At 37.3% G+C, this 24,440-nt stretch overlaps 1 protein-coding gene across 4 annotated transcripts in view; it reads right to left on the bottom strand.

Moving 5' to 3' along the window:
• Window positions 1-24,440, bottom strand: part of LNPK (lunapark, ER junction formation factor) — a 56,311-nt gene that overhangs the window by 27 nt on the left and 31,844 nt on the right. For 3 of the 4 annotated variants that reach the window (XM_069020596.1, XM_069020598.1, XM_069020597.1), the window contains exons 10-13: window positions 23,197-23,302; window positions 22,425-22,495; window positions 20,982-21,152; window positions 11,484-12,878 (exon numbers count right to left, since the gene is read on the bottom strand). In XM_069020596.1, the coding sequence (XP_068876697.1) occupies window positions 12,682-12,878; window positions 20,982-21,152; window positions 22,425-22,495; window positions 23,197-23,302 (545 nt within the window). In that variant the 3' untranslated portion in view covers window positions 11,484-12,681. Of the gene's footprint in view, window positions 6,202-11,483; window positions 12,879-20,981; window positions 21,153-22,424; window positions 22,496-23,196; window positions 23,303-24,440 lie in introns of those variants that run through there. The other variant, XR_011151928.1, reaches the window with a different exon arrangement.

The following is a 24,440-nucleotide window of genomic DNA, read 5'->3' as shown; positions in this document are numbered from 1 at the left end:
ATCATTATTTTTTAAAGATTGGAAAATAAAAAAAAAAAGGGGGGGGGGAGTTGGTCACTATTAAACACATACATATTTTAAAAATACAGGCATCATGTATCTGTAGATGTATCACAGAATTTAGATGGAGTCCATTGACTGAGAATCCTTGCAAAAATAAAATTAAAGCTGTTTTTAACCAACTCTTCAGAGCACAGAAGTCCAAAGCATAACAACAGTCTTGAAGACATAATTCCTCAAATGTGGCTGAAAATGCACTCCCCCAGTGAGCCATGTTTTGGAAGATGTAGAGACACACCTGGATGTAGAGCCAGTCCTGGGTAACCAGGCATTGTAGAGCCAAGACATCATGTTTCTCAGTCCTGCTGCCCAAGGAATGTTTTTCCATCTCAGCTATTATGTCAGTGATGGAAATTAAGAATGTCAGTGATGCCTTAGGTTTTAACTTTTATATTTTTCAAATCCTGTACTGCCTAGTGTGTAACTCTGAAGTTCCTTGTAGCCTGTTAATTTCTGCTCTCTGGTGCTGGTTACACATAACAAAGCCTCTCCAGGCCTGCACTTCAAGGACACTCAGACCATCCTGGGCCCCAAAAGTATAAACCAAAAGCCTCTAAAGGGGAGGCAAGCTTGGGGAAATTACATAATTAAACTGAAGCTTTAATTGGAGAATTAACCCTGCTATGCAAATGAACCAAACATAAAAGAGTGAAGAACTTGTGACCTGTTGTCCATCTTGGGGTCCATCTGGGCAGTAGCCTCTGGCTCCCCAGGGGGTACCTTTGGAGGCCTTTCAAAGAAATACCTGCCTTTATTCCCTTACTTCTGTCTAGTCTCTGTTTCTCGGAGGCCTCTCAAGGCAGCAGCAGCAGCATCCTTAAACTGAAGAGTGCATTTCTGAAAGCCACAATATTTGAAGGAACTTCCCTTCAGACTCAGTGTGGCAGCTTTTGGCACAACCTGAAGAAAGCAACAGCCAGACAAGACATGTCTGTCCTTTACACACCCTGACCAGAGGTCCAGCACCAGTGGAAGGATCTTACAAACACAAAGCCAAGTTTTCAGTGCAGCAGTACTGGCTCAGGGGGAAACCTCAGAGCTTTAACCAAACAAAATACACTATTCCAAATAAGTAGCTGGATGTTCCACTATAAATATGAACTCTCAGCTATTTAACACTTTATAAACATGTGTTTAGGAACTGAGCTTTTTGATATTTCATATCTTTAACAAGCTACCTTCTGAGCCCAAAAGCAGAGATAATGGAGAATCAGCATTAGTTTCTCTGAGGGAAGGAAAAGGAGAACAAGATATATTCTTGTACATTTGGTATGCATATTTTTGGGAGTTATACAACTTTAGTTTTGCAAAGCAATTTTCTAAACTTTCACTGACAAACAAATCTGATCTGAAAAATCTTACATCAGCAGGGTTGGTTTGCAGATGTTATTTGTGCCATTTATTTATCAAAAATAACTAGAAAATGTTTTTAAAACATCATTCCAGACTGTACAAATAGGAATGTGACATGGGCTGTCTATTTTACTTATACTGTTTTACTGCTTCATATTCTGAGCAAACAGAGAGGCTATTTTCCCCAGGGGTTCAGGAGGGCATACTATTTCATTTCTTCAGAAAATTGTTTCTCTGGATTTCAATCTTTTTAGCTAGATATGACAAAATATAATATCAAGAACACTTATGCTTTTTATCAGCTCTATTTTCAAAGCATAAATAATAGATCAGTATATATTTAAGTCAGGTGACCAAGTCTTATTTCTGAAATCAAATAAGCATTTTGCAATTTTTAAACGATGCTGTACATTTTCACTACAGTATCATTATACCTTTAAAATGCTTTCAAAAGACTAATTTATAATCACAAAGTGATTTTGAAGATATTTCACTAGTGTTAATAATACCTCACTCAGGTAGCATTCAATTTTCTGAATCCTTGGGTTAATGAGGCAAATAAATCAAAATTGAATAGGCCTAGGCAAAAAAAAAAAAAAAATCAAACAAAACTCAAAACTGCATCTATTACATTATACATCCTGAGACTCCTTCACTACTGTTGACAATGGCAAACAATATTCTAGCTCTCAGAATCATTACACTTACTCAGAAACTGAGATTAATCTCACAATCTGAGATTTTAAAGTCAAATAGATCAGACTTCATGACTACACAAACATAACACCTTATTATGATATATCAGGAGTCTTCACAAGATGTTGTGCACAGTCTTAGTCAAGTAATTTCCATTAAGTGTCCATAATTTCAGCTGCCTACCGTTTCTTTAATAATCCAACAAAGTCCTTCCAGGATTTTACCATTGCAAACTGCAAAGTCTTTTCTTTTAAGATAAGCCTTTAAAAGAAAATACCTTCTATATCCAGGCTGTTATTCACCATTTTTTAAAAAGCCCCAAAATCACACAGATGTAGGCAAATAGCTGAAACAAACAAAAATCCTAGCATTTCTGAAAAATAAATACTTCTAGTCATACTGCTACAGTAGGAATCGTGGAAAAAATATTACCTTCATCCCTTTCTCTAAAATATGAGAGAAAGGAAATATTTTATAGATACTATAAAAAGGATCCTACTGTTGGGGCATATCAGTGTTGTCAACTCTTTTTAAAAAATGGTTAATAATATACAATACAGAGAACTAAAGAGGTCTAAGCTGTTACCAGAAATAATAAACTCAGCATGAGCAAATAATCAACAAATACTGACAGGCAATGAGCAGTTGCCATCGCATTCCTCTTATTATTGTAGTCAAGTAACAAATGCACTTCCCTACCCAGAGTCACCTACCTGCACAAGGGCAACCTTTCAGCCTAAGGAACTTTACTGTGACCATAGAGCCACAGTTGAAAAACAAACTTCCCCGCTGAGCTGTTGTAACCATCACCCCCAGCTAAGTCAGCAGCACAGACTTAAGATTTCCATACACACAATATGTACATTTTCTAATGGAAAACTGCAGAAAAGTAGGTTGGGTGTTTTTTTCCAAAGTAAGTTACTACTGGCTATTAACATCTAAAAATTAATGACAGTAAAACAACACAACACCTCTACTTTTTTGTGTATTGTAAACGAGTTAAGGGCCCAAGTGCTCTCAAGTGGCACAGATCAAAAGCAACAAGAAACAACACATGAAACAGAAATGTTTGCATCTTGTCCCCAGGTAGCACCTTCCTTGTGGCTTTGCAAAACAATTTGTATGGTCAAGAGCTTGCTTAGGAGCAATTTCTATGATGATCTAATATATTTGTTTTGAAATTCCCCCCTGAGGACAAACACCACCACAATAGTTAAGAATTTTCTCTTGCTAGAAAATAATGAGCAAATCTGTTAAAGACACCTTTCCATTGCATTAGAAAAGTTTTTAGTTTTATCAATCTGTAACAAGTGCATATGCACAACAAGAGAGCAACCTCCACAGGCAGGAATTCAAAGCAAACCCAGCCTAGCAAAAGCACCCTTCTGCTCATGGTAGGTTTGCAAGGGACTGGCTCAATTCAGTCCCTATTCCACATCAGCCACTGGGGTCGGCTGCCTCCTGTGCCCCAGAATGGCCAAACAGTACTGGGGACTAGGAGTTTAGATTTTTGACAGTTTAAAAAAAGCCATTCCAAAAGGTGCTGATTTCATCTCAATATAGAACAAAATAAGCATTTCCACAGCTCCTGAATTAAGTTCAATGCCTAACTCCAGCACACCAACACTGCTCAGTGCTTGGCTACTGAGGAGGCAGGCATTTCAGAAAAACATGAACTTCTACTTAAAATTATTCCTTTGAGTTCAGGTTGTGGTAGACAACAGTGACAGAAAGTCACCATTCAATGGTTACTCAATTGCTTGCTCAGAATGACACAGTAATTTTATTCTGACTCTTAGTCCACAGAACAGAAAACCACAACTGCTATCAGTCCTCTCAAGGCCTTATGCTCTTTGGCAAGGAGTATTGATTTGTGTTTTTATAGCACTACCAGGTAGTAGTTGTGCACTATCATTATACAAATAATTTATAACAAGCGAGAAAGAACATCTGGAAATAAACCAAATGTATCTTGATCTGCTCAGTGAAACATTGCTGGGGTACCTAAAAACAGCCTCTTAAATCAGTATGTGATGCACATCTGAGATGCTCTGATATTCTGAAAGGCACTTAAAAGCATGTAAACTTGCATTATTACCATGCACATAACCAAGTCATGGATATTATCATGGGAGCAACATGAACACAGTGACATGCCAACTGCCTGCAGGATCAGGCTTTAGCCATAAATTAGAATATGAAACTTAGATTACATTAGATCACAACAAAAATCGTTAAAGAAACTCTCCCAGAAAAAAAGTATGGTAAAAGCCAATGGCACCAGACTCCTTTCTACCACTAAAACAATGTTAATTTGAAAGCCAAGATTCATTTGAAAACATTCACCTGTAAATCAGAAAGTCCCCAGAGATTAATTTCTGCACTTACACTATTTGCAAAAAATATTTAACTTAAAGGCATCCCTTTTTTCCTGAAATAATTGCTTGCAAGATGAGAACTAAAACACAATCTGAAGTGTAGTAAAGGTAATTGCTGCACTTACTGTTCATGTCATGTTGATGTATTACTACGTATCAAAGGTCACAGTTCTGTACTCATACATTATCAAATTTGAAAGAGCAATATTCGAATCCGACCAACCTTTAAACTGCCCAGAATATGTGTGAAAATGGATGTGGGCTAACGTGGGTTTACAAAAAAAAAGAACCCATGTTTTGGAAGCTGAGGGGTCAATGAAGCCAGACTGACAGGGTTACGTGTCACTTCTGTGCATCTAATACCCTCTTAGATTATCAATGAGGTGCAGTACACTGATCTCAAGCTAAAGCAGCTGTGCTAATGAAAATGAAACAGTCTGAAAAAATTAGGTGATACAGGCCTGTGACACAGGGCAGTACTTTGTGGACAATAATGGAGGAATAAGGACATAAATCACCATTTAGATACAATAAAACCTGTAACACCCACCCTGAAAAGTCTATGGAATCGTGGGTCAAAGTCAGCATCTTTGCAACTCCACAATTCCCTCTGAAGCTGCCACATACTTTCCATCCTGAGTCAAGGCAGGTTTTCCCTGCCTCTACTCCAGCGCACACAACATTTTGCAGTCCCGTGCCAGCCTGACCTCTGAGGGTGGAGAGCTGGCTGCTCATGCCATGAGCCAGGAGTTCTCACAATTGGCTGTAGCACAGATAAATGGGTCTTATCAGAAACTACTCAGCCTTGAACAATTTTCTTCTCCTACATATGCCAGTCCAACTGGGGGGCAGGGACTGCACTAAAAAGGCAGGGGTACCCTCATTCTTTTTTTGTAACATGCAGTCCTTAAAAAAAGCCAAATAACTACGAAATTCAAGTTGATTGAGTACAGCCAGCACAGACAGAACTGTTAAACAGAATTATCACCTTAAATCATAAATTAAGCTCAGGTAAATAAAAAGCTTTTTCATAATCAATTTTTTTCTGGAGAAGTTACATACACAGCAAAGACGGCATATATTCAAATAACAAGCTATGCAATTTAATTTCATATGCTTTAAAATCTGCTTCATTTGGTAAAATAGTAAATTTCAAAAGGGGAGCACAAGCTCAAATATTTTCTCAGTTACAAGCAGAAAAGCTAAGACAGACATTTCATGAAGTCTATTAGAGCCTAAGAACTCACACTAATGAATGTTTTTGCCATTGATTTTAATAGAATTTGAACTGCAGGTAATGTACTAGTCAAGGCCACAGCTAGGATTAAAATGATACTTCTGATTAAAGATACTATTTATAGTACAAAAACATACATACCCTTTACTAATGCAACAAGGCTATTACAACAATAGCATCTATAAATATACGGGATCTCCTGTTTAAATAAAAGCTCAATATACAGAAAATACAAGTACAAACATTCCTAAAGAAATAACAAGTTTCACATTTCCTTTAAAACATCATTCAAAACAGTTTTCTTAAAATGAATTTTCCTGGTGGTTTTGTAAAATGTTTTTGAGTGCTGAACAAGTCAAAATTAAGTTTCATCAACTGAGCAGAAGTCCTTGAAGTGATGCAAGGAATTAGAGGGCAGACCACTTGAGAAGAGCTGGAAGGTCTTTGTTGCTTGAGTTTTCTACAAATTCAGCTTCTCTATTTTCATTGAGGCAGGAAAATGGAGAAAGAAAGAGAGAAAGAATTATTATTTCAACATAAGTTACAAATTTAGAGATGACTTTGAATTTACAAATTGAATACCCAAAATTGTCAGCTCTCCAGTATCTGCACCCCTTGTTTTCTCCTATATCTGATTATTTCAGGATTTTGCTGCATGTATTCCTCCCTGGCAGTTGCAATCTCCCTTTTGCAAATTATTTTTGTCACACAACAAAAGGAGAATACATGATTTCACAGTGGCAAAGGCTTATGAAGCCCTCCTGAAAAACATTAGTAATTGTTCACTGAAAATCCTAGTAGTACAATGCGAGGCATATACAGTGGCAGTCTTAAAATAGGTTTATTCCCACAGTGACTACTGTGAAAAATAACCAGTATTATGAGACTTGGTCAGGACACCTCCTTCTAACCAAAAATTTAAGTCAGGATCAAATTGATTTTATGCAACCTTGAAAGTTATATCATGATACAGTGCTTTAGATTTTTCACTGTTCCAAAGTTAAATAATCTATTGAGAATCTTTGAAGTGTTTGCTTTAATCTCAAAACCCTATGGTTTGGGAACAAATTATTGTATAATCAATACATTTCATTTTAAAGCCCTTCTCACTATCCTGCCTATCATATACCTCTCTCGGTCTTATTCTTCATAGAATCACAGAATCGTTATTCTTTCAGAGAAAAGATTGAATGTGACCTGACAAGACCCCAGAAAGGTCCACAAATCAAAAGCAATGGTGAAGTCAAATTCCTTGAGAATTGTGATCTTAAGGGACAACTCAATTTTTTTTTTTTTTAATGCTGGAGGGTAGCAGTTCCTATTGTTAAACACTATTAGAGTTTATTCTATTTGTTGTGTAAACAAACCTCTAGTAAAAACCTAGTGCTAAGAAATTCCCACCTACTCAGGATGCCATCCTTTTCCCAGGATGGACCCAGAATCCAAAGTATGAAGTACACTGAATTTCAGACAACCAGACAATCTCAACTAGGACACGTTTCTGATGGAAGTTTACAGTTTGTCCTCTGACAGACACTTTGGTGCATTACCACATACCAGGACCTGGAGCCAACCACCCTATGCCAGTCAACCCAATCAGCTGTAATTCCTTGCCTTCATCACCCTCCACAAACCTGAAATAAATAAATTCCACCTAAAGGCCACACCATGGAAGAGAGGAGCACTGCCAAAGGCCAGTAAGCATTTCATGCACGTTTTCCTATCAGTAAATCAAAACTTTCTGACAACCGCCAAAAATCTCTGCCATCCACATATTGCCATTAAATACACTCTTAAGCAATAATAAGAAAGCACATGTCATCAATCAAACACAATCCACTGGTCATGGAGCAATCTTTTATTGCCCTCTTATTCTCCAACTTCATTTTAAATCTAATGCCTTCTGCAAGGCTATTTGTCCAAATTATTAGGAACTTTCAAACTTCCAGTTTTAATGCCTGAAAAACTTACTCTCCTCCTAATGTTTATGCACTTGATGTATCTGCAGCCTTTTTTTAAATTAGCCTGTATTAGGGATACATGTTTTCTGTACAGTCTCCTTCAGATGCTCACTACACCAGAAATCTGGGCAGGGTTGCATTTACCAGTTCTAGAAGGCAAATGAAACATGAGATGCTGACATCTGAGGCATTAACTTTTAACCATGTGATTGGACAGGAAAGAACCTCTTAGAGAGATTAGGGGAAAAAAAACAACAAACTGAAACAAAAAACAGTCTGTAAGACACGGAAGGAAATGACGGCCTAAAGATTTTGCTTGAGAACACTCAGTGAACTGGTCAAATGATTATTTGCCAAAGACACAAAATGGATCTTCAAGGTTATTGTTCTAGTGCAACATTCCCATACAGGACATTCCTTACTCCCTGAACAGCCTTCCCCATTGTAGAAGACCTAACAAAACCTCATTCCAGAAGCAGAATAAATAAGGAGAAGCAGCTTACTTTAAACTTTCTTTACATCCACTACTCTTGTACTGAATGTGTTCAGACTTTATAGAGATTAAGACTTTTAAAGTTTTTAATAGCAGACTTAGCTATTGAATAATGGAAGTTTCCTCTAGCCTACTCACTCCTCCAGCACCACAAATCCACAAGTGCACAAACATTGCTAAGTTCAGAACCATGTACCAGCACAGATTTCTCCTAGCCTTTGAAGGTTAAAAAGGTTATAAATCTCTCATAATAGCTAGACAGTTTCTTTCTACCAAGTGATTGTCATATGCTTATTCTGGAATTAATTCTAAAAAGCAAACAAACCTCTCCAATATGATTCCTTGTCAATTGCATCCCTATTATTTCTGACATAAAAACAAGATATTAACCTGAGTTATTTACTGCCATGTGGTAACAGCCAAACCCTACTACATTTTCTGAAGAAAAATCTCTTCAAGCTTGTATTTTTTATTTCTTCATTAAGACTGTGTTCTAAAAGAAAAAAACATTATACCTTCCCTCCCCCCAATATGTTTCCCTCATAGAATGACTGTCATTCTTTTAAGTCTTCCACTGCCTTGGGGTTCAATCTTCTTGACTTCAGGGCAACCATACCCAACCCTAGTTACTTGCCTTTGATAATCTCTAGACCATTCCTAAACCATCAGCTTCTACATTATCTTCATTTGCCATTCCTTGGGAGCTGCTTTTTCCTGCATGGAGGCTAAACAGATTTTTTGAGAAATCATCATTTAGATTTCACTAGAAGTTTTAATTACGTCAGAATGCCCAACGGCAATCAACTGTGTTCTCCTTTAGAAGAAATACTAGAATTTAAAATACTATTGCCTTTTTTAACCCTGTTCTGCTCACTTCTAAGTAAAACTTAAATTTGACTGCCCCATTTCAATTTATTTTGAACTAGAATACTCATTTGTCTTTTGTGCCAGAGTTTTTAAGCAGCCAAGATAACTCCTCCCTAATTTATAAACTATATTTACATAAAAGGAGATCTCTGCAGTTATTCACAATATTCCACAGTCAATAAAAACACTGCACCAACAAGCTTGCTAAGTATTACTTCACTACCCAACCTAATTTTGCTTTTCACCCCAGCCACAGAAAGAAATGGGGCTCCTATGACATTTTAGAAGTCTGGTCCTGTGAGAAATCTCAGTACTTTTGAAAAAATTGAGATTCAAGTACATGCCAAGAAGTCAGAAGACAACAAAACATGGAACCACAGTATTTCTTTATTTTTTTCCCTCTACTTTCTTCCATCCTTAAGAGTCAAACTGCAACTGGATTAAACATGACTGACAATTACTGTACTTTTTTTGCCTACATACTCCTACTTCCAAGGTTTTTCTGGTGTTACAAAGACATGACTAAGTGTGGCTACAGCAGTTCATTTACAGGTATTTTTGGATTTCAATTCAATTCCTGTTGAACAGGTGCCTTTTACTATTGCCACACTTAGAGTACACAGAAGCCAAGAAGCAATTGCTGCAGAAACAGAATCCTCTTCTCATATTCTTATCAGGACTGGGGCACCCACACTTGGCAGGAGTAACATGCAAATGCTTACTGTAAATTGAGAAAAGCTCAGTCTACAACGGTCATATGTATCATCATGAGCCTGAATTCACCCACAGATTAACCCCGTGCCCTCATTTACTAGAGCTACTTTAAAACCCTGAAAAATTAGAAAGTTAAAAGTAGAATCTTTCTCTACCAAAATTCTAGGGCATCCTTAACATAATCTTCAAGCCTTCTGAAGCAGTTAATGGAAACGACTGCTCAGACACCTTTTTCAAGTATGAAAGTCTTTCAGAAAATTCTATCATGTACTTAAAACAGATTTAATCTTCCTGTGCTCAAAGGTTTTAGGTATTTTTAGGTCACAAAGCAGGTTTTCACTTTCTAAAAAGTATTTGTTTTCACATTAGGTTGACGGTCTCTACTTGATCCTTCAGTGATATATTAAACAAAAAGTACCAATTCCTTCTGTGGGAAGTTGCTCATGTCTCATTTAAGAATCTTGGGAGAAATAACACCCCACCCCACTCCAAATACTGAGTCTCCTTTTTCAAAAAAAAAGTTCATATTCCCAAAATTCTAAGAAGCATCAGTTTCTTTGGCAAATGCAGGACATGTGAAAATATACATGTCCCAGGCTAATTAAAACATTGTTAATATATAGCTCCAATATCAACAGTTTTCTCAGTCAATTCTATAGATATTACATGCATAACAGCCACTGCTTGTCATGGAAGGGACCTAAAATTCCTCTTCAAAAGACCAGACACTTCAAATGTACATTTTTAAAAGGAAGTAATATCTGTGCTAAGAGTAACCTTAAGTTCTGAACTGACAGTAATTCATGTCTTCATACCCCCTTTGATGGATTAGGATATCAAATTTTACATGTTTTTAGAGCTTATAATGTAAGCACATCCAACAGTTTACTGTATTGATTTACTCACATGGTCTGTGATTTTTTTCTCTCCAAAGAAATAAGCCTTTAAACAGATAAATCAGTGAGGTACAAAATGCAGTGTAGAGATTAACAACTTACAAAACAATAAATAAGCTTCGCCACCTTTCAGGCAAAATTATTTCCATTTTAAATAAAATCTGTTATCTAAAATATATTCTCTAGAAGTATTAAAAGATTCATTCCCCTATCACTTTGTACCCTGTACTTTTCTCACACTGTCCGACATGTTTGGAAAGGGGACTGTTTTCTTTGTATTCCCAACTAAGACAATCACACACAAAACGCTTATTTGCTAATTGTTTATGTAAGTATGGAAAAGCACCTATAAGTACTCCTTTAATCACATGCCTACATTCTGTCTATTAAGAATAATTCAAATTCAGTAATTAAAATATTAATTGCAATTTACATAGGGAAGCGGAAAAAAAATTCCTCCATAATCTAAATACAGACCAAACTTGATTCTGACTGATGCAAGGCTGAGCTTCCAAACTATCCCCAAAGAATCAGAAAATAAAGCATGCATTTGAAAAACAAAATTAAGCACTGTTTTCATGTAATAATTATGTCTTGCATAAAGACATGGATATTAAGGTCACATTTAGAAACATGCTTTTCTTGTAGAAGACTCTTAAGATACTAAGATTTATGGGGTTTGTTGTCTTCACAGTGTAAAAACCATTTCCATTTGGAACCAAGACAACAGATTAAAAATGGTTTTGAAATTTCCCCTCTTTCTGTAGTAAGATACACAACACTGCACAAAATGATACTTTTATCAGAAGTATTACTAAATCAACCAAGTTACATATGGTCAGCTTTTATTTCTAAAAAAATCTGTTTGACTTAGGTACCTCACAGACAGAAAACTTCTAATCCAGGATCCCAACTGTTACATTTAACAGGAAATGTGTAACAAGTGTCCTTATCTTAAAAAGCAATGCAATAAAAAAAAAAAATACATTTTCAGTACTCCAGCAGCAAATATTCATTGCAATTGTAACATTAAATAGTATCAACAAGTTTTAGGTACAGTTAGAGAAGCCTTTTGACAAATGCACATGCGCTTTCCCTTTCCATCAGGGATCTATTTCTATTCTATCAAAACCACCTTAGCTACATACAAACATGCTCCTTTTAAGGTGGCACATTCCTTCTGAACTTGCACAAAGTAATGGCAGAATAGCTGCATACAGCAGAACGAATTCTCTTCAGTTTTAGGAATCACAAAGCAAATAATGCTGCTAGATGTCTTTATTTTCCTTTAACAAAATACACAAAGGCACAAAATTCACTTATATCTTGTAATTATTGTACAGGTATAAATAGTGCTTTGTAGTCAAGTACAATCGAGTGCAGAGACTTTCTATATTTTATGTAAACACAAAATAGTTTTGCATGAAGGTGCCTCTGGTTCATCTGCAACACAAACACCAAAGGAGATGCCATTTATCCAAGTGCCATTTAACTGAATTCTGTCAAAAAGTTAGACAATGAATAATATTAACACCACTGCAATGACACTTCCATATGCTTAAGTCAAATGTCGGATGACCCTTTAGCTTGTAAACATTTGTGTATTAAGCATGTACTCAATCCATTTTAACAAGGCAGCATTAAAAAGTATCTTAAGTTCACAAGACCAAACTTACTAGGTCAGATGCCATCAGTAATTGCTCTTTATATGTGACAGTTAAAGAGATGTCAAACTGTAAGTCACCCTTAGCAAAGCTTGTACTTCGAAGTTTTTAAATACGCCAACTAAACAAGGGCTACAACTGTTAGGCTTCAACCAACTACATGGTCTATGTGTTAACTTAAAGAGACATGCTTAGTTTACAATACCCACTTTTACACATAGCTTTGACACACTGTGGCAGTTGAGGCAGTTTAAGCCCAAGCAAGATTATTAAGTTGTACCATTAAAAAAAAAGCTCACCTGAATAGTAACAACAGGCATGAACAAAGCTAAAAACTAGCTACAGAAGGCACTTGAAGTACTTTATTCTGCTTTTATTAAAGATTCTTCACTTTGTTCAGCTGAAGCAGACTCTGAAATAGTCTCTCCAGTTGCTGAAATGTTTTCTGCTTCTTCTTTTTCAACTTCTTCAGCTAGCTTATCATTTAGATGCTCAGAACTTGGTGCTTTATCATCTGTGTCATTTGTCTCAACGATCTGGGCCACATCATCTTCAGATTCTGTGAAAAGAAAAATTACAAAATAGCAAAATTACATTTCCAGAAATTAAGAGGCAACTAATGTTCTTAAAAAGCAAATGAAACATTCTGCAATCACATACAGGTTTTCACTAGTAACTGCATGACATTCTCAACTCGTAAAAACTTTGATTTTTCTAAGACAGTCACAGGTAAAACAATTAAAATTTAAGGAAAAAAAGAAAATACTACGGAAAAGAGCTTAGCTCCCACTAGAAAAATACTTTATTATTTGCATACATTCACCCTCAACAGAAGCTTTCTAAGCTTGTTCACTAATGTGAGATGTTAGAAACATGTTAATTCAGTTTCTTTGTGCTTGGTAATGTCAGTTTCATCAACTGTTTTATTTTTTTAATAAGGGTTCAATCTGTACACAAATTAAAACATTCTACTTGATGGAAACTATTTTAAACGTAAGGAGTCTGATACCCAGAAAAAAATTAAAACACCAAAAAAACCAAAAAAACCCAACCAAAAAAACCCATAAAACCAACCCTAACAAACATATCAAACCAGTCAATGAAAATTACTACATATTCTGTCTTCCATGGAGTAGTGCAGGAAGGTTGAAAAGGAGTATACTTATTCTTCATCTGGGATGGGACTTTCTTCAATAACACATGTATTTTTAAGATCAAAAACATTTATTTTAAGTACTGCCTCTAAAGTAAATTCTAGCTTCACAACAGGACTTCAGTAGCATATGGAAAGTCATATTTTGAAGTAAGCAAAAGCACTGAAAAACTGAATGCGATTGCACTAAAGGACACAAAGGTACTGCAGAATGGCATTACTGATGGCAGTTGATTTATTGACTAGTATTAGTCAATACTATACAGTATTAATGCATGCTGTGAATGCGAACAGTTTGCAAAACTGATGCAAAGTTACAGCTCAAAAATGTTAGCCTTATCAAATGTTTCTAACTGCATAGTCATAGAATGGTTTGGGTTAGAAGCAACCTTAAAGATCAATCTAGTTCCAACCTTCCCCTAGACCAAGTTGCTCAAAGCCCCATCCAACTGCGCCTTGAAAACTTCCAGGGATGGGGCACCCACAGCTTCTGTTGGCAGCCTGTTACAGTGTCTCATCCCTCTCCACAGTGAAAAATTTCTTCCCAATATCTAATCTAAACCTACACCCTTTCAGCTGATATCCATTCTGCCTCATCCTATCACTATATGCCCTTGTATAAAGTCCCTCTCCAGCTTTCTTCAGACCCCTTTAGATTCTGTAAGGCTGCTCTACAGTCTCCCCAAAGCCTTCTCTTCTCCAGGCTGTACAGCTCCAACCCTCTCAGCCTGTCACCAGCCCTCTGACCATGCTTGTGGCCCTCCTCCCGACTTGCTCCAAAAGGAGAATGTCTTTCTTATGCCAGGGGCCTGTTGTTTAACCCAGCCTGCAACTGGGTTGCAGCCCAGACACCTGCCTACTCCCCACCCACCTTCCTGCCACCCTGGTGGGATGGGGAGGAGAATCACAAAAAAAGTTAAACTCCGGGGTTAAAATTAGAACAGTTTAATAATTCAACAAATTAAGATAGTAACAACTACAACAAAAATAACTGTATCTAAGCAGGGGGGAAGGGGGAAGAGAAAGGAAAAAAAATTAAACACATGTGATGCCGAATACAATGGCTCCCTGCCTGCTGACTGAGGCCCAGCCCATGCCCCAGCAGTGTTCAGCCCCTCACATACAACTCCCCCAGTTTACACACTGTCCATGACATTCTGTGGTATAGAATAACCCTGGAATAACCTGTCCTGGCTATGCCCCCACAAAGCTCCTTGGGCACCTCATGCTGGTAAAGCATGAAATACCAAGAAGTCGTTGGCTTAAAATAAGCACTACTTAGCAATAACCAAAACATCCATGTGTTATCAATATTATTCTTGTACTAAATTCAAAACCAAGTACTGTACCAGCTACTAAGAAAAAAATCAACTCTATCACAGCTGAAACCAGTTCAGTCCCCCAAAGCTGGACACAGCTCTCCAGGTGGGGTCTCACAAGAGCAGAGTAGAGGGAGAGAATCATCTCCCTCACCCTGCTGGCCACAGTGCTTTTGATGCAGCCCAGGACATGGCTGGCTTTCTGGGTTACAACCACACATTGCCAGGTCACGTTGAGATTCCTGCCAACCAACATCCCCACATCCTTCTCCTCATGGTTGCTCCCAATTCCTTCTCTGCTCAGCCTGTACTTGTGCTCAGGATTGCCCTGATCCAGACGCAGGACCTCAGACTTGGCCTTAATGAATTTCGTTAAGGTTCACAGTCCCACCTCTCAAGACTCTCAAGGTCCCTCTGGATGGAATCCCTTCCCTGCACCACACAGCTCAGTGTCATCAGCAAATCTGCTGAAGGTGTGCTCAATCCCACTGTCCACGTCCTGACAAAGATATCATGCAGTGCTGGTCCCAATACCAACATCTGAGGAAAACAGTGTCAGTCAAGTGCCATGTGTTCGTGTTCATCTAAATGTCTTGGGTGTCTGAAAGTAATCAGACTGCTTCAGGCTGATACACAATTCAAGCAGAGACAAAAGCTTTAGAAGCACTGCTCTGGCTTCTTGGCCCATGACTGAGCAGAGGAGCTGCTGGCACACCTATGTCAAGCAGACCTTGTACAAATGCCTGTCACCAAGAACTTAAGACTCCTCTTCCCACACAAAGCTCCACCTAGCTAGTTCCAGGCTTCATTTCAGACTGCTCAGAGCAGCCCAGCTTCTCCATTCTTTTCTCAGACTCGATCTTTCATTTTATTAAGTTTGCAGCTGACTCACCTCCTGGTTCCTTCCCTGCTCTCTCAACCACAAGCTGCTCAACACCTGCCCTGGCTTCTTGTTCCAAAATTTTTCAACCCTATTTCTGCCCAAACAAAATAATGTCCCCAGTTACTTTCCAGGCCATCCCACTCTCTCTTCCTGCTCTTCAATTTCCATCTTGATCCCATCTCTGTCTGTGCTCAATCTTTATCTCCCAGCTGTCAGTTTTCTTTCTGTCTCATCTCTGCATTTTTTCTTCAGCCTCAAATTCTATGAATAAGTTTGTGCATTTTCCTGCTCCAACCGTCCACACTTGAGTTACATTCCTTTATTGCTACTCTTCAGGCTAGAGTCAAAGAAATATGGGATGCAAGGAAGAGGCAGCTCCATGCCCTCTCAACTCATTTGTAGCATAGCCCAACCATTACCTATTTACAGAGTTTCAGTCCTGCAGTCTTCAACTGAATAATGCTTAGCACTCTGCAGCAGCGACTTGCTCTTAGTCTGACAAAGGTAAGGAGACTGTTTGCTCAGTCTAATCAGAAGGATGCCAACCATCTACAACATCTTTGATGTAAGACCTAGGGACAACCACAGCCACCAGCTTCTAATGGAAAGGAGAAAACCTGATGAAATGCGTATTCTAACTGTATTTAAAGGAAGAGGATGGTGCTTTCATTTTATATTCTAATAAAAGGTATGGAGACACTGCTTATTTAAGCAAAAATTGACAGGTTTTTTATGAATTTTCCCTTCACTCTGTTCTTGATTAAACTTCTTGAAACTCTCCAGAATATACAGTAATACAAATTTACATGGAAAAATTTGGTCTTATAATTAAGTCTGAGAAAGTTACAAGAAACTAAAGAGTAGGTCCTTTAAATAAGTAGTTAGGGCATTCAGAGTAAGTGACGCTAACTCCAACCATAAACATGATCAGTCTTCATTAAAAATACATAGAGATTCCATTTTAAACACAGCAATTAATGGAAAGCTTGCCCAAAGTCAACCTGATTTAAATACTACATGATTAAAGTCATTGTGAGAACAGTAGCCAACAAGTGAAAGCTCTGACTATAAACTTAAAAGGATGCCAAAATAAAATGTAAGTGTTCTTGAAGAGTAATACTTAATCCATGATTTTATCAAAGAATGTAGCTTCACTCACATGATCTTAACAGCAAACACAGCCCTATACTTGCTGCATATTTAAGAGCTGCAGCAATGCAACCTTACAAAACCTGCTCCTGGCTACAGCAGTTTTTCCCCCCAACACTCCTGCTTAATGCTTAGTACTTAGAAAGCCTATGTACTTCACATTGTAAGTAGCCAGGCACCCCTCCTCTTGTTGTAGAGAGTATCTCACTGAGTAACCAGTGAAATTGCAATACTGCATCACACTTAAATTAAGTAGAAAATTTCTGTTAAGTGGGAATCCATAGAAATGGTGTAATTGCGCTAAAATATAGCTGCTTGTGCTTTCAAGCAGCTTTGGGACAAGTTTTCTTCGCTACTACAGCTCCCCTTTAAGACAGATTTCCACATAGTGCCACATGTCTGAAGTATCTTTAAAGAATGTGTGTCCCACAGTAATCTGTTAATGGCTTTGATATCAGAGAAAGCTATTTGTGAAACCTTTGAAACAATTCAGATAATAGCACAGCATTCCCTCTACCCTTTACACCCTATCAAAAAGGCAACTTAATCTATTCAGCAAAACTGAACTGTGGTTCACTAGAAACATAATAGACTTTTAAATCAAAAAAACTTGTTTACAAGTCATCAAACTCAAGGTGAGCTGACCTGTGTCTGCTTGAGAAATCACTGAGTTCAAGCCTTATTAGTCCTTTGTCTTCCATCAGTTTTATTCCCAGAAAAAGTTTCTGTTTCATCTGTAACACTTGCCCAAAGCCAAGCTCCACTTGTAGAACTCACAGTGAGCAAACACTTGAAATGACATTATTTCTGGTAGAGAGCATTACTGTGAACCCTTCAGTTGAACAACAAGCCAAGTTTCTGCACCTGCCTTTAAAATGGAAAGTTTCTGCACCTGCCTTTCAAACATACTAGCAGCTGCTGTATTCCAAGAATCCTTACAAGTGACAGAGTATTAAATCATCATAAAAATATCTGAGCAAGATGGTCAAGGAATTGCATGCAAATCTAGAGATATGACATAAACCAGTCCATGAAGTGCTGACCACCGTGGTGAAGTCAGAAGTTCAAAGACATCTAATGAAGACTTCTGAATATCAGCACCGGACATTCAACACAGAACACTGACAATTTTTTTTTTTTTTTCAATTTTGTTTCAAAATACTGCAAAATGCTAAACCTGAATCAAGAATACAGCATAACAGTACTAAATAAAGGTAAGGCAAAATTAATCAAGATGCTAAAAGTGGTTCCCCGTTGGCTCTTTCAATATGATCCAAACCTCAATACATTTAAGAAAAGTACATGAGAACACCAACTAGCCTTTGATAGGGGGAGGGGATGGGGGAGAAGGGGATGTCAAAATCGAGCCATTTATGGAAAGGGTAAGAAAAGAGCTCAAGTGTATTGCTCCACTCTGGTACCAAAATTTCCTAAATTAATCTGCTGAATAAGGAAGCATGATGTTTATGCCAGTAATCTGCACCAGATTGACAGCTGCTGACTCTGTATTTCCAGAGGTTTAAAAAAAAATTCCAAAGTTCAGTGCCAACAGCATGCCCCATAAGCACTCTTCAGATCTCTTATCTACAGGAGTTGCATGTAGCATGCTTGTCACTACATGAGCACACAACTGAAAAAAAGATTTAGCTTCATGCTCTACTCATTAGTCAAAGTAGCTGACCAGTAAAAAAATATTTATAGCATTTCTGTATCACATCATACTGCTGTTAGCTATGGTTTAAATGAATTACAGACAAGAGTTGCACTCCCCTGTGTTGTCAACATTGTGGTGAAGTTGGTTTCCTGACGTTAATGTTTGTCTACATCAGTAAGTGAAAATATTCTCTATTCTTGCTATGACAGCAGCTATTTTACTGAGGTGAACAAAAGCCTTCCCCAGAGCTCTACCTCAATGATAGCTTTGTACCTTAAACTTACAATCAAGGGATATGTTCATTTGCTAACAAAACCCAGTAGCATCTAAGCAGTTATGTTTCATATTACAGTTCTGATGGAAAAAGTGATGTACGGAAAATATTTTCTCATTCAGAAGAGATTCCTTTGTGGCAAGTCACAGCAGGCACTGGCCTCCTCTACATCAACAAGACATTTCTCAGATAACAGCTATGTAAAATACTAAGACATACTCTATGTCTGGCTGCTTAGCAATTACCAAAATAGAATGGTTTGTATCATCTTGGAGAATAAATATTCAGAAAAGATCAGCTACTTAACCCAGAAAACCAAAAGTCTGTATACCCCTTACTTATTTCTTATGCCTCTGCTGCAAAATTTCACCATATACTTCTTACCAGGAAAAGAGAACTCTGCAATGAAGCTCACAGTTTTTTCTTATCCTGCTGTTTTTAACTAAAACAGCACATTAATACAAGACATCAGAAAAAAACCAAGTAATTTTCATTATTAAAGGTACATTGGTAAAATCAAATTTACTGCAATAAATCCATCCTATTTTTCTGCTGAAATGCTTGATAAAATTCTGCTTCCAAAAAAAAGCAAGTTCTCACAGTTTTCATTCCTACATCTGAAGTGCTTAAACAGCAATCTCACACTAATTCTCCAGATTTTACATTTTTTACAACATCTATATACTGACTCAGCATCTCAGACCTATTATAGGCACAGTTTGATAATAATTTCTTTCAACGACAATACCAGATTAATTAGCAAGCACCTCACCTCTCTAAAAACCTGCAATAATGGATAATACTCAGAAGCCCTTGAGGCACACAAGAGTTGAGTATCCTTCTTTACGGATCTCTCTATTTGAGTCAGAAAGAGGAAAACAAGCACACTTTTAAAGATCCCAATAACAAAGTATATCTTTTTCTGTAAGAATCTTCTAAATTCAAAAGTAGCCAAAGAGCTACTAACCTACCCTCCCCTCACTTTAAAACATGATTCTATGATTTAAGACAAAACGAGATCTTTTCATTCTCTTAGTTTCATCCATTTGATTTCAGTCTTACTTTCATGACAGTAACAGCACTTTGACTGAGGTAAGAGTGCAGTATGGCACAAGAAAAGAAACCAACCAGGTTTTCACTACAATGCACCCTCATGAGGCCATGCCCAGAGACATCCACCATTAGGTATTATGACTCCCCTACTGTTCTTTTGCAGCTTTCTCATGCCAGAAAGTAAAGCCCAATGTTATTTTGTACTCCCTGTTAAAAATAATCAAGCAGAAGCACTCTATTACCCTCTGACAGTCTCCCACAGTTGCTGTGTGGTTCAGTAGCCTGAACCTCAGCACTGCACACTATCTGATAGTTTTCCCTCAGGACCCCTGCTTAAAATAACGTGAAGTCCCATCAAGCACTCAACAGCACATCTAACTGGAGATCCTCTGGTTTGAAATCATGATTTCTGGAGTCTTTTAAAACACTGCATCTTCCTGTTGGCTGTACACCAGATGTCTACTGTATCTGCAGACTATAAAATGTCTCAAAAGGAACTATGTTAAATTAAAATTGACAATTTGTCTTTGAACTACCTGAAATTAAACACGGCAGTTTTACTAGATTTTCCTGCCCTGAGGAAAAGAGCAAAAGGAACAAAGGCAGAAATTCCAACACACCTCAACCAAATGACCTGCCAAACACAGTGAAAGTTAACTACTTTGGGACATACTCCCTCCTTGACTATTTCTGTAATTTACAGTGCTATTTTCTATCTGTTTGTCAGTAGAGTGAAAAAAAATTGTTATGCCATCATTTGCACAAGATAATGACCAATATGAAGAAATTCTAGGGTACAGGAAAGAAGACTCTACTATCAACAACCTAAGCTAGGAGCAGAGACAAGAACTGAAAAAATATATAAACTGCACTTACTGTGAAGTCAGAATAAATTGTACTATTTCAGTTGGAATGGACCAACAACAATCATCTAGACCAACTGCCCAACCAACTGGGGGTTGATCAAAAGCTAAAGCATGTTAAGGGCATTGTCCAAATGCCTCAAACGCTGACAGACTTCAGTCATTGATCACCTCACCAGGAACCCTGTTTGAGCAGTGTTTGAGTATTTCAGCTGTTGTCATTCTTACAAGAAAACTTAGCTCAACAGAGAAAGACAATGGGGAATTTCATTATACTTTTAAAAAAGAGCAGACTTCACAAGATTAGTACATACCTTTTGTCTGCTGAGTCTCCTGGGGCTTTCTCTCTCTAGGTTCTAGAGGCTCAGTTTCAGATCGCAATTCTGTAGATTGCTTTCTTTCAAAACTGAAGTCTGGAAGTCGTGGAGCTTGAGGTCTAGTTTTTCTTGCAGGATTCAGGAAGAAGCAGTAGGCACACCTAAATGCTACACAAAGACACCCAGTAAGCAGCCTCACTAATTAACTTCACATTTCACCTTTATTCCTGCACTATCTTCTGATGGTCAAAAATACTAAAAACAGAGAGTTAACTAAGTGACTACCAGTACCAGAGAGTACCTCCATCAAATTTACCTAAGCTATTCTATACAAGTTCTTCTCTAAATTGAGCAGGCATTTGCTTTTTGCAAACCTGCTTACTTTCAGCTCTGCTGCTGTGTGTACTGCTCAACACTGTGAAAGATTTGACCACTATGAACAAAATAATGCAATTCAGTAGCAGCAGATGTTGCCACATGGTGTTCTATTCTTTCCTACAAAAGAATTACGTTGGCAGATGAATTTTTTTCCCCTCCCCTTAAGATGCCACTTTCCCCACAATCTCAGTAAGATGTTAGGAATTCCACAAGGTATGCCTCACTCTGCTTTTTGAGGAGCATTCTGCTCAAGTGACGCTTAATTAAGAAAAAGCAGTTTTGTTTTGTAGAAGTACTGGATACCATTTAATACTTAAATAACTATTTTTGTCCTCCCCCACTCTCACCAAGGCAAGCGGGGAAGTGGCAATTTCTGGTACAGTGGAGTTGTGAACTAAAATGACATATAGACTACTATCTTTGGTTTCATAGGAAACATTTAGCTTATTCTTACAGTGCAGTATATTTACTCACAAAATTAAACAAAACAAAATTAAATAGAAGATTTAGCTAAGAATCCATAGCTTCTTAAGCATCAGGCTTACACTTGTGGTAGAAAGCAGGCAAAATACAACATCTGTGTTCAATAAAGAGCTGTGTCTGTCTTAAGTTATTGTCAGCCATAAATTCACGTATAGGCCCCTAGGGCTTGTTCCCACTTTTTCCAATACGTCCCCAAGATCTTCTTGCCAAAGGAAAATTTAGTTTAAGTTCTGCTAAAAGAGGCACACTTTAATGTCAGATAGTTTCTCAACATAAAACCCTTCTGAGAACCATTCATAGCCAGTAGCAATGTTCAGGGATGTATTGGAGGAAGCTTATTTCTACTGAATAGTTTTCTACACATAAAATCCATGACCTGGAGGTTGCAATAAAGTACTTCTCTAAGTCTTGAAGGAAATCTTAAGATATAGAGTAATAAGTTAGCAAAAAATATACCCACATGAAGTGATACTTCACAATGTCAGTTAAGTACTTAGCTGCAACCAAAATGAAGTATGATACATGCTTGTTATGAAACATAAGCCAAGTAATAAGAGTCTAAAAAAGATTAGCTCTTACCTATATATTCAAACTCCTCCCTCAAAGCCATACCATTGTGAGAAAAACATTGCTGACATATAAGAGCATACCTAGAAAACATGAATAATACATAATTACATACCTTTAAGTAAAAACACATTGAAGGAAGATGTATTTTACCTTACATATTGACTAATACCTTAGATCTTTTCTTCTAAAAGGTGATTTCCACAATGAAATTATTACCCTTGAAAGCAAACTACATCTGTAGATTAAATAATACTTTTTGAAGTTGGCTTAACCACAGTGAAATACTCACAGCTACACTTTAAATCACAGTTCAACATATTTTTAATATCATCAGTGTCAGAAAACAACACACAAATTAAGCTTTTGTTTCATTAGAATACAGTTAATATGATAAGTAACCATAGTTAACGTGTTATGTTCTGATATGTCTGGATAGTTCTGAAGGCAATCTGAAAGGCATTTATAGCAGATATAAAGCTAAAGTGCTGAGGCAATTGATTTTTTTTTATTTCAAAATATAAGTCATTCACCCACTTGAGTACAGATTTTTTTTGTATCACAAGGCTAATACCACTCAGTACAGAGGTTAGTTTTGCCCAAATATTAGCAGTTTCCCTGCAAAGAGATTTCAACTGAAGCATTGAGAACCATTTCTTAATTACGAAAATTTTGAACAAGTTCATTTGCAATTCATTTAACCTTGATGTGTCTGGCTTAAACAAAAAGGTTAAGAAGCTTCCTTTCCCCAAAGTGCTTAGGTATTTCTTAAAGAACAATTTACCTGTTCTGAGGACCATCACCAACCAAATATTCAATAACTCTATCCACAACTCCTCTTTCTCGAGGAAGAACAGGTCTTGCCAACGGAGGGCCTGGAGGATGAAGACCTAGAAGACATGAATTACATCAAAATTATTTTCCACTATATTATTACAAATTGTATTTTACTGTGTGTGCTACTGTAACAAAATAATTGCATCAACTTAATATACATGGGCATATTTCTTAGTCCACTAGGAAAGCTGTAAGATTCTTCGACCCACAATAGTTGAAAATTCCTCTTCTGCTCCTTTAGCTTACAATTTTATTAAATCACTCTATTTTTACACCTTGGACATGTAATTAAATTTCTAATTTCTAAAGAACTTAATGTATCAATAGTATTCAATGATTATTAACAAATAGAGGCTTTTTAAGAAAGAACAACTTAACTAAGTTCTCTTCATATACTCTCAACTCTGAAAATTTATACTTCTAGTTTATACCAATAAATCTGGCAAAATCAATGACAACAGTAGAACTAGAGATCAGGGCAACCTGGTCTCCTAGAAGGTGTCCTGTCCATGGTATGAGGCTTTCAAATAGATTAATCTTTAAGATCCCTTAAAATCCAAACCATTCTATGATTTTATGAAGATGTCACCACTGAAACACCCCCTGGTTTCTGTGTAATTACTATACCACATGAGCATGCCCTCAGTGTGCATTCAGTCTGTACATTAAACCTGTCCAGCTGTTTGCCATTCTGGCAATCCCTCATTTAATGACAAGCTGGATGCTTTCAGATTTATGCTTAGTCAGAGAAGCCAGAAGGCCAATATAAAGATGCTATTTCCCCCATGCATTTAACAAACTACTACCAAAACGAAACTCCTTAAAGAAAAGGTAAGAGCAATGGTTGGTATTTTTTCACCTCTACATACAGCAGTTAAACTAGAACACTGGTACAAGTTTCTCTTTCTGCAAAGTTTTAAAACATCTGGTCCATTGTATAAGACCAATGCAAACTACCAATTTCCATTTATATAGCTTTGAGTTCTTATGTCTACTTTCTCTTGCAGCCTTAAAACAGAATAAGCTAGGCCTAACGTAAGCAACTCAGGTCTTAATCATTCCAATGCAAGTGTAGGAACCCAGAGTGCCGAGAATATTTCTCTGCCCGTTTTTAAGGGTTCTTACCCCCCTGAAAAACACTGTTTTAGCCTCAAACCTTGGAAAAAATTACCAACAGTCAGACAAGAACTA

This window comes from Aphelocoma coerulescens, chromosome 7 (genome assembly GCF_041296385.1).
Source record: "Aphelocoma coerulescens isolate FSJ_1873_10779 chromosome 7, UR_Acoe_1.0, whole genome shotgun sequence".
Classification (NCBI taxonomy): Eukaryota; Metazoa; Chordata; class Aves; order Passeriformes; family Corvidae; genus Aphelocoma; species Aphelocoma coerulescens.
The sequence above is the reverse complement of the archived record's forward strand: the minus strand, read 5'-3'. Positions and strand labels throughout refer to the sequence as shown.